This window comes from Argentina silus (assembly GCF_951799395.1).
Source record: "Argentina silus genome assembly, chromosome: 9".
Taxonomy (NCBI): Eukaryota; Metazoa; Chordata; class Actinopteri; order Argentiniformes; family Argentinidae; genus Argentina; species Argentina silus.
The window spans coordinates 21,475,206-21,485,661 of record NC_139663.1 but is presented as its reverse complement, the minus strand read 5'-3'; the positions used below and the strand labels follow the sequence as shown (position 1 = coordinate 21,485,661).

The 10,456-nt window shown below is 45.2% G+C and overlaps 2 protein-coding genes across 2 annotated transcripts in view; one reads left to right on the top strand and one right to left on the bottom strand.

Annotated features, from left to right (window-relative positions):
• fbxl19 (F-box and leucine rich repeat protein 19) overlaps positions 1-3,355 on the bottom strand; it is a 13,022-nt gene extending 9,667 nt beyond the window's left edge. The window contains 1 exon segment of the mRNA XM_083677816.1: positions 2,706-3,355. The gene's annotated coding sequence lies outside the window, so the exon portion shown is untranslated.
• Positions 3,356-5,273: 1,918 nt separating this feature from the next.
• Positions 5,274-8,893, top strand: ube2m (ubiquitin conjugating enzyme E2 M). The gene is made up of 6 exons (XM_083677827.1): positions 5,274-5,530; positions 7,072-7,166; positions 7,557-7,595; positions 8,247-8,350; positions 8,489-8,552; positions 8,669-8,893. The coding sequence occupies exons 1-6, from the start codon at positions 5,416-5,418 to the stop codon at positions 8,807-8,809; spliced, it is 558 nt and encodes a 185-aa protein (XP_083533953.1). The 5' UTR covers positions 5,274-5,415; the 3' UTR covers positions 8,810-8,893.
• Positions 8,894-10,456: the final 1,563 nt, after the last annotated feature.

Genomic DNA, 10,456 nt, shown 5'->3' with positions numbered 1-10,456 from the left:
GAGAGAGAGAGAGAGAGAGAGAGAAGCCTTCACATTCAACCCAAAGGGAGTGGAGTTGTTGTTGTGAACTTGGCCTACCTGTCAATCACTCCTACGACGGCCCTACCTACATCCATGGGTGTGTGTCTGTCTAACGGGCCAATGAATGAGGGAACACTCTTCTGGGTTTACTATAAACGTCCTCTACAAGTCAGGAAGTGTCACGCAGGTAGTGTGGCTCTAAAAATACACTTCAACTCTGAGAGTATGTTTGAATGTTAAAGAGGGGCAAATGTTAGCTTAGTGCCGCCCGTGCTGTGAATCAGTGTCCTCTGAGAGAGAAAGACAGAGAGAGAGAGGTAGAGAGACGGAGGTGGAGAGAGAGAGGGAGAGAGAGACTGACCCATCAATGAGGACTCCAAACACAGCCTGTCAACCACAACTACAGGGTCCTAACCTAACGCGCAGAAGGCAACACGACCTCTGACAGAGCAGCCCATCATTGGAGCCCTAGACATGTCCACGTCTTCTATAGCAGCCTGGACCGTGTGTGTGTAGCAGCCCCCTCATCTGCCTGTGATGGAGCCTAGCTGTCTGCTTACTGGAGGGGCATCCATTCCAGCTACAGCACTAGCACTGTGAGACAGGTTTCTATACTGACTGACTGAAAAACAGGTTTCTATACTGACTGTGAGACAGGTTTCTATGCTGACTGACTGTGAGACAGGTTTCTATACTAACTGACTGACTGGTATCTATACTGAAGGACTGTGAGACAGGTATCTAAGCTGACAGACTGCGAGACAGGTTTCTATACTGACTGACTGTGAGACAGGTATCTACGCTGACGGACTGTGAGACAGGTATCTACGCTGACGGACTGTGAGACAGGTATCTAAGCTGACGAACTGTGAGACAGGTTTCTATACTGACTGTGAGACAGGTGTCTATACTAACTGACTGACTGGTATCTATACTGAAGGACTGTGAGACAGGTATCTAAGCTGACAGACTGCGAGACAGGTTTCTATACTGACTGACTGTGAGACAGGTATCTACGCTGACGGACTGTGAGACAGGTATCTACGCTGACGGACTGTGAGACAGGTATCTAAGCTGACGAACTGTGAGACAGGTTTCTATACTGACTGTGAGACAGGTGTCTATACTAACTGACTGACTGGTATCTATACTGACGGACTGTGAGACAGGTATCTATGCTGACTGACTGTGAGACAGGTATCTAAGCTGACTGACTGTGAGACAGGTTTCTATACTGACTGACTGTGAGACAGGTATCTACGCTGACGGACTGTGAGACAGGTATCTACGCTGACGGACTGTGAGACAGGTATCTACGCTGACGGACTGTGAGACAGGTATCTAAGCTGACAGACTGTGAGACAGGTATCTATGCTGACGGACTGAGACAGGTATCTATACTGACTGACTGTGAGACAGGTTTCTATACTGACTGTGAGACAGGTATCTATACTGACGGACTGAGACAGGTATCTATACTGACTGACTGTGAGACAGGTTTCTATACTGACTGTGAGACAGGTATCTATGCTGACGGACTGAGACAGGTATCTATACTGACTGACTGTGAGACAGGTTTCTATACTGACTGTGAGACAGGTATCTATACTGACTGATAGAAAGACAGGCAGCTAGCTGGAGAATTAACAACTGAGTATATTAGAGGTGGAGGGAAAGCAGAGGGCATACAGTGGCAATGAACTGTACAGCTACAGCAAAGCATCTCTCTAGAGAGAGAGAGAGAGAGAGACACACACACACACACACACACACACACACACACACAGAGAGAGAGAGAGAGAGAGAGAGGGGGTTAGGCAGGCAGGCAGACAGAAAGAAAGAGGGGGTGAGGTTCCAGAAACTGAACTGAGATGTAATAACATCACTCAGGTCCTTGGACACCGTTGGATGAATTCACAACACAGCATTTCAATTAGTGTCTCCCAGAAGGACTCCCTGCCAATTAAGCCAAGGATGGGTGTGTTTTAGCGCAGTGTGCTTCCATTCACTGGCAATGTTTTATAGTAAATAATTAAATAAATACGCATATCTGATTCATGAGAAGGGAACAAATCATTCACACACTCCTGTCTTCCTGGCGTAGCTGTGGCGAGGAAGCTTGTTATAGCTACTAGCACACAACATACTACATCAACATAAGGTGTTTGCTAGCTGGCTAGCCAACCAGACTAAGCATCTAGTATTTTAGCAATAACCCACACCTGGCGTCTTGGAAGACCATGCCTGCGTCAGTGCATCAGAATGTGTATTTGTTGTATGAGAAATGATCATTCTACGGATATGGCTGCTCTAGTCATGGCCTGTAGCGCAAGATTGAATTGGCTGGCTAACGACTGCTAGCCAGCTACAATGATGCGCAGCCAATATCCCTCAGTGTGAGATAGCTTCACTGGTTCACTGCCTACATGGTGTCTGGCACACATGAGACGTTAGGTAATAACATGTTATAATGCATGTGATAAATCAGAGAATATCTCAATTGATTAGACACACACACACACAAACTCCTCCGTCATCTCCTCTCTCCATTCGTTGCCCTGCAATATGCTCCTTCTCTTTATCATATTGCTCAGCATCTTCCATAAACAATGTAGAAGATAGCTGATCAAATCTTGGGAGAAAAAAAATATTTATTGGAAAAGCGTTATGTGTTAAATACTAACCTCTTGGTATCGAGTCGCATACTCCTTGGTCGCGCATTAGAAATAATATTAGCTAACAGTTAGCTAGCTGTGATAGAGGATCGCTTCCTTGTTTCTTTCTCCGGCTGCAGCCTTTCCTTGGTTGCTTCTGTGTCCCGTGTGGCACGTTCACATGCTTTCCATGTTGATAGAGGAATAGCTAGCAAGCTAGCCTTCCTTATGGCTAATGTTCTCTAGATTACTCAAATATAACGCTTCCCGAATGGATCGATAACTATAAATTATAAGACGTAGCGCAGAACGTTTTTTGTGCCATTCACTCCTTTCTTTGAGCCCTCTCCCCGTTTCTTGGTGTCTCACACGTCTTCCAACGTGTTCTGGAGGTCTTCAAAGCATGCAATATGGCACATGATTATGAGAGAAACCGTTTTGTGAAAGGGAAAAAAAACAACAATCTTCTTTCACAGCTTCAATGCCTACTGCGGGTTTCTTGTAAATCCAGAGAAATAGTCAAAATGAAAGAGAAATCTGAATAGACGGGCGAACGTGGCTATTGTTCTCGTTCTCTATTGTGTGATTCTTGTTTTGTGGTTTTTTTCATTGGCTTGTCAGATAACTTGCTACTTCCATTCGAAGACGCGGTTGATCGTCCATACGTTCTTGGTTGCACATAACTGGCAATCGTTCTCCATTTTAGTCTTGAAAAAAATGAAATAAATAAATAAATATAGTAAATAAAATATGGGGAGGAAAAATATGCTTGCCCCTCCCCTTCAGAACGTCAGTCATGAGTGGATCCAGTAGAATTATGGGAGTTGTAGTGCATATCTTCAGCATATTCAGACTGCAGCACAGAAGTAGACACAAGTATTTAACTTTACACCTACACCTACACATCTATAAGCGATCTGTGAATTATCCATCAGAGAGAGAGGGATTGTGTGATTGTGTGATTTTGTGTGTGTGTGTGTGTGTGTGTGTGTGTGTGTGTGTGTCTTGGAGCTGAAGGATGGGAAAATATATTAATGTATTTTAGAATGGAGAGGGAATTTATAGTGTATTTGAGTACTGTATCATTTTTAATAGATTTAACATTTTTGTAAAAAAAAAAAAAAAAAAAAAAACTCAAACAAAAGCTTATTTTTCTTAAGTTGTGCAACCATTCAGCATCATTGTTTAGGTTGGCTTATGTTTGATCAGCATTCATATTTGTTTGGGTCATGACCAATGAGGTCGTGACAGAATAGTTTATGACCCAATAACAGGCTTTACAGAGAGGTGTAACATCACGCTCTGATGTAGACCATCATGCACTGCAGGTATATTCTCATTTCAGGTCCAAAGGGGTCAAGGAACACCTGAGCTAGTGGCCTGGGTACACCTGTATGGTCTCTATGGAAATGAGACATCTCACCTCATTGTAACGCATGTTTACTGTTACCCTGTTAAACCACTGTGGGTTTAACCAGCCAGACTGTGCAAGTCCATTTTATCAATGAAACATGTTAGACCTACACTCTTGAAAAAAAAAAAAAAAAAAAAAAAAAAAAGAAGAAGAAGCTTTAAAATGTTTGGCTTGTCCCTTTTGGAGGAAACCTTTGAGACAAGCCCAGTAGAAAAAGGTATAATCGTGTTTTTCTAAGAGTGCACTGGATGTTGAATCAATGAATATGCAAGGCTGTGCATCGAAACATACTGAATGCTCAACTATTTGGAGGGCCTAATTGAATATGCTAGAGTATAATTCACGAATATAAATCAGTCCAGGAAGCAGAACAGTTGTCCAGTTTGTTTTGGTCAGTTAAACATAACTTGAAGGCAGTGCCAGATATGTGGTAAATATGTCTTGAGTTCTTCTAGATCTGACCAACATCATGAGGGCCTAGTGGAGGTGTACATTCTGATTACTTTAATCCCTGACACTTCTGTTTGTGTAGCAGCTGTCCAGCGTGTGAGTTCTGTGCGTACACCCCTGGTATGGTTCTGGTAGGAGGATATGAAATCAGAAGACGAAAGAGCTGTATTGATGTGTCTCCCCTCCTCTCTACCTTTCTTTTGGCTGTCTCTCTCTCAGTCAGTCAAGCTTTATTTATATAGCACCTTTCATACAGTACAAGAGTGCTTTTCCTGCACTTTACAGTACATTCCCTCTCTTTCTCTCACACACACACACACACATACATTCTGTCTCTCCCGCGGGCACACACATACACACATTCTGTCTCTCATTCTGTAAACACACACACACACACACACACACACACACACACAAAGTGTAACAAAGTAATGACACCCATTTTTAAAATGTTTATTCACAATTAATGTTCAGATGTGATTTTTTTTCTGTTCCTAGATGTTGTGAATTGCTGCTTGATTAGGTTATTCAAATGGCACTCTGGATTGACTCCTGAATGTGAGTAGCCAGACAATAGAATGATTACATATTACTGAAGACAACTGAAACAAACTGGTTCAATGTTTTCAGAATACCCCCCCCCCTCTCCCACTCCAGCCTGCTGCCTTGGCTTGGCCTCGCACTGTCTCACGCAGTGCTGCTATCTAGCTAGGCTACTAGGCTAGTCTTCCGATACCGTGGGTGAGACGCGCCGGCTCCAACAACATTACGGTGCTGTACAGAGTAATTAGACTCCCTCTAGATTGAAGACCAAAAACTAGCTATATCTAATTGAAGGAACTGAACTATAAATCTTCAATAATCAAATAATTGAAGATGATTAAGCTCTTTTCTCTGAAGCAGCAGAAGAAAGACGAGGAATCTGCTGGAGGAAACAGAACAGGAGCCGGGGGTAAAAAAGCAAGCGCGGCCCAGCTTCGAATACAGAAAGGTAACCAGGCTAGCTAGCTACGTGTCTGGTAGCTGCTGTAAAATTGTGTGTGTATCCTAAAATCACTAACATGTATTTTGAATTGACGTGTCAATCCACAGGGTAAATAAACACGATCACACCGTGAGTGGGTATGCATTGTCATAAGGCTGAGGCACTCGTCAGCCAAAGATAGCTAGCAGGCTAGCTTGTAGTAGCAGTCAGCTAGCTGGCTATATTTGAAAACAAAAACGCAAACGTCGCAGCCAGAAGATGCCTCAAACATTTAACAGCACTCTGTTAGTTGGCTAGTTTGACAAGCCACATTAATCTTTCTATTAGTAACACATGTGGCTGCTTGTATTACAAACTATCAATGTTTCAACCTTGATAGATGCCAGCTTTTTAGTTAAAAACACTATCTAGCCAACTTAGTCCTCCTGCGCCCACTGACCAGCAAGCTGTCAAATGTTAGCCACCTAGTCTAGGTGCTAACTCAGCTTTGGTAGCTTAGGTTAGCTAATTGTTAATCATTTGGATATCCAAAATATGTCCTATGTCACTGCATAATAGGAAAGATTCATATTGTTATTACGGAATGACTGAAAAGTAACCTTTGATTATCATTAGTCAGCATTGCAGTTAATGCAGTGGTTGTCAGACGTGAAGTTGCTAGCTATCTGAACCATGTCCAGAACAGTGAAAGGAGCATTTAGTAGCCCAATTTGAGGAAGTGCCCTGCTTATCCACAGTTGGGGAGGTGTAGCCATGATAAAGTTCTCATTTAGGCCTATTCATGCCTTAAAATGGACATTGTAGACAGTTAGCTATGGGCCTGGACATCTTTCTGCAAAGGCATACATTCAGGGCTATTTTCCTACACCCAGCTAGATTATGCTTAGTCCTGGACTAAAAATAATGTTTCAAGAGTTAACCCAGAGAGAATAAACAGTCATTATAAGTTAAAAAAACAAGGACGTTTTCCTGAAACCCTGTGTGTAGAAGGGGAGAGGTGAAAGGTGATATGGTTGGCTGGTTCAGTATCCCCTCCATGGTGACATCACTGTTTGGTAAAGCTTCCAGGCTCGTAATGTCAGACCTTTGCAGTGCTGCAGTCTGTCTATGAATCCCATATCACAACCCCGTACCCCTAACCCTAGTGGTGAGCGACTTCAGGATTTTGGGTGTCGACCCCGACTCCGATTCCTGCTTTCAGAGTTGATGAAGTGGACTCTTTCTCGACTCCGGCTCCAAAATGGCAAACTGTCCCGAATTTACTAAAACTGCAATGTCAGGATGTGTGCATATGCGTTAAAAGACCTTCTATTGGTAAAGTCAAACTGTGAGGTGTCAGAATGTTTTTCCAAGCCCAGGTGGAATCTTCGCTTGTCCATCCCTCTCAGATCCACAATACAACCAACACTCCCCTTCTGCCTGTTATTAAGTGTTTTGACATCTCCCCTCTTCTCTGTGTTGTATGTAGAGCAGACGGAGCTGAATGTGTGTTAGTGATTGATAAGATGTCTCTCTCCCCCTCTGTGTGTTCTCCTATTGTCTTCCAGACATCAATGAGCTGAACCTCCCAAAGACGTGTGAGATTAACTTCCCTGAGAGTGATGACCTGCTCAACTTCAGACTCATCATCTCGCCAGACGAGGTCAGGAGCCGGGCCGTGTCCACAATCAAACTACCTAGCCTAGCCTCCTAGCCCCCTAGCCCTAACTCCTAGCCTAGCCCCAAGGCCCTAGCCCAGCCCTGAGGAACCCAAAGACTGCATGTTCTGTTTGTGTTCCAGCCCAGCATTAACTCACCAGATTCAACTAGTGAACTAATCCCCAAACTCTTTGTGTGTGTGTGTGTGTGTGTGTGCTGTTCTGGAATATAAATGGGCTGTCCTTTGGAATGGAGAATCCCTGCTGTAGTGGAGCTCTGTTGTTCAGACAGACATAATGATGATGTCATGCTTGACCTCCAGTAGAGGTGTGTTGTTGTGAACATTCAGAGACACCATGTCATGTGTGAATATGTCCTCTTCTCTCTGTTTCAGGGCTTTTACAAAGGCGGCAAATTTGTCTTCAGCTTTAAGGTAAGACCAGAGAAGGTGGACAGAATAGGGCCCACTCTTCCTTCCTTCCTTCCTTCCTTCCTTCCTTCCTCGAAGAAATCTTCAGACACGATTTCATTGGTGAAAGCAAGTTTGCTTGGACCAATCCAATCGTGTTACATCAGTGATTAGTTGAAGGAAAGAAGGAAAGAAGGAAGGAAGGAAAGAAGCAAACCATAATGTATATGTACAGGGCCCAGGACCACAGGGCTGCGATCCAACTCTCTACCATTGTCCTTGACGTTGTGCACCTGTTCACCCTCCTCCTCTTTAAAAGCATTGGATGAATTATGTAGTGATTTTAAGTTTTTTTTTTTAAGACATTTCACAGAGACACAGACAATGATTACAGCAATCCAATGCTGTTACATCCACTGGTCTGTCTAGATATAGATCGAGATCAGTGGTTACATCCATGAGGATAGTGAGCAGGTGCCCACCTTGTGGAGAAGGCTGGAGAACAGATACATGGATTGAATGACGGTCCATTAATAACATGGTACTAACATGGTAGTAACAACATGGTAGTAACATGGTAGTAACAATTCATGGAATGAGTGACAGTCCGTTAATAACATGGTAGTAACGTGGTAATAACTCATTCTGCTCCTCGTGTGTTGCTGTGTTGTGCAGGTAGGACAGGGTTACCCCCACGATCCACCCAAGGTGAAATGTGAGACCATGGTGTACCACCCTAACATCGACCTGGAGGGAAACGTCTGCCTAAATATCTTAAGGTACACACACACACACACACACACACACAAGAACAATCTCTCTCTCACACGTAATCACATACATATGATGGCAGGGTTCTATATTCATCGTAACACAATCAGCATCACTTTATTGACGTCCTCATTTCTTCCTGCCAGAGAGGACTGGAAGCCTGTGTTGACAGTAAACTCCATCATATATGGACTACAGTATCTATTTCTAGTAAGTATAAACTCCATCATGGATGTATTTCTAGTGAAAAACCTACGGTTTTTAAACTAAGTTTTCTCTCCACTTCTCACCCCGCCCCCCCCCCCCCCCCCCAGCTCTTGTCTTAGGAGCCCAATCCGGAGGACCCGTTGAACAAAGAGGCGGCAGAGGTGTTGCAGACGAACCGACGGCTGTTTGAGCAGAACGTGCAGCGGTCGCTCCGGGGCGGGTACGTGGGCGCCACCTACTTCGAGCGGTGTCTCAAATAGGTCCTCCCAACGCCTGACCACGCTTTTCTTTACCCCTCCCCCCCCCCCCCCCCCCCCCCCCCACCAAGACGCATTACCGTTTACACGCGTTGAGACACTGACTGACACACAGACTTGAGCGGACAGGGGGGGGCCGGGGGGAGGGGGGGGGGGGTTCACCTGGGTCGGGGGAGAGGTGAGAGGGGAGGGAAGGGAGGGAGGGGGGGGGGGGGGGGGGGGGGCGGAGGGATGGGAGGAGGGAGGGCGGCTGCGAGGAGGGAGGGAGGAAGCAAGCGAGCCAGCGAGCGAGCTAGACAGATAGGACAGGTCTGGAGAGGTCAGTTGAATGTTGCTCAGAGATGGAGTCTCTGTAAACGCCACTACGTGACGCAGAGGCCCACAGAGATGAGATGCGCTACTGATCCTCACACTGTGGGACCAGGGACACACACACACACACACACACACAGACAATTCTCTCTCTCTTCCTCTCTCTTTCTCTCTCTTCTCTTGACTTAAGAATCGCTGACGTTGTACGTTTGAGACATTCAGCGAGCACCTCTGAGTATGAGAGCTCCAAACCTGCCTGATCTCTCTCTCTCTCTCTCTCTCTCACCACACACACACACACACACACACACACACACACATACACACACACACGCACGCACGCAGTAAAGGCAGACAGAACATACTGACACACGCAAGGCATAGGCTACCACATGCACACGTGTGTTTTAGGTACACACACCTACCCAGACGCATCCACAGGCCATAGACATACACTGGCGGAGGACTGACAGACTGACAGACGGACAGACTGACGGAAAGACGGACACAGACACAGATACAGATGTAGATTGACAGGATCAGTAATTGCAGGCAGGGCTGTTTAGGGATTGGGAGATCTATTTTGTTTTGTTATGGTTTCCTGGGTGGGGCGGGGTGGGTGGGGGGGCGGGTTGGATATTCATGGAGGGAGGGTAGGGGAGGTGGGGGGGGCTTCAAATGTTACAATTCTATTGTGTATATTGAAATCCCAGCTGTTCACAATGACTGCAATATGAATTATGTTAAATAAAATATGAACTTGAATGATTAAAATGGTTGTGTGTTTGTTGGGCGGTTTTCCCACATCTAGACAGCCAATGGACATCAGACGCATTCTCATCTGTGTCTGTCATCTCACCACTGGAGTTTCTGGTTCGGAGCTGGTGATGTCATCATGTCTCCATAGCCATCCTGGCTGTGAAGATGATCTTAACTACTCACAGCGAGTGAACCGCTCTCTTCAGACAACCGCGCTAATTGGGATGCTTGGGAAGGCCTGACTGACGTCCACATTGAAGTTTAGAATTTAAAACACTTAAGGGTAGGGGGGTGTGAGCAGGATCAGGGTTGTGGTTAAGGGTAAGGGTTAAGGGTGGGGTCGAGGGTAGGGTCGTCCCAAGGATCCCACTTAGCATCTGCCATCCCAATATGTAGATTGATAAGCAGCTGCGCATAGTCAGGATGAACACAAACACAGGAGTCAAGTCAAACTATGTCTACTACACAGCACCTTACTCTAGAGGATGGTTCATCTGGCTCCCTGACAGTCATCTTCACAACACACTATCCTTGTTAAACTGGTATATACAGAAGATAAAACTGTTGTTAAACTGGTAT

Coding starts and splice junctions, on each gene's coding strand:
- ube2m (XM_083677827.1), top strand. CDS start 5,416: ATGATTAAGCTCTTTTCTCTGAAGCAGCAGAAGAAAGACGAGGAATCT. Junction 7,596..8,246: donor AATTTGTCTTCAGCTTTAAG/GTAAGACCAGAG, acceptor TGTGTTGTGCAG/GTAGGACAGGGTTACCCCCA. Junction 8,351..8,488: donor GTCTGCCTAAATATCTTAAG/GTACACACACAC, acceptor TCTTCCTGCCAG/AGAGGACTGGAAGCCTGTGT.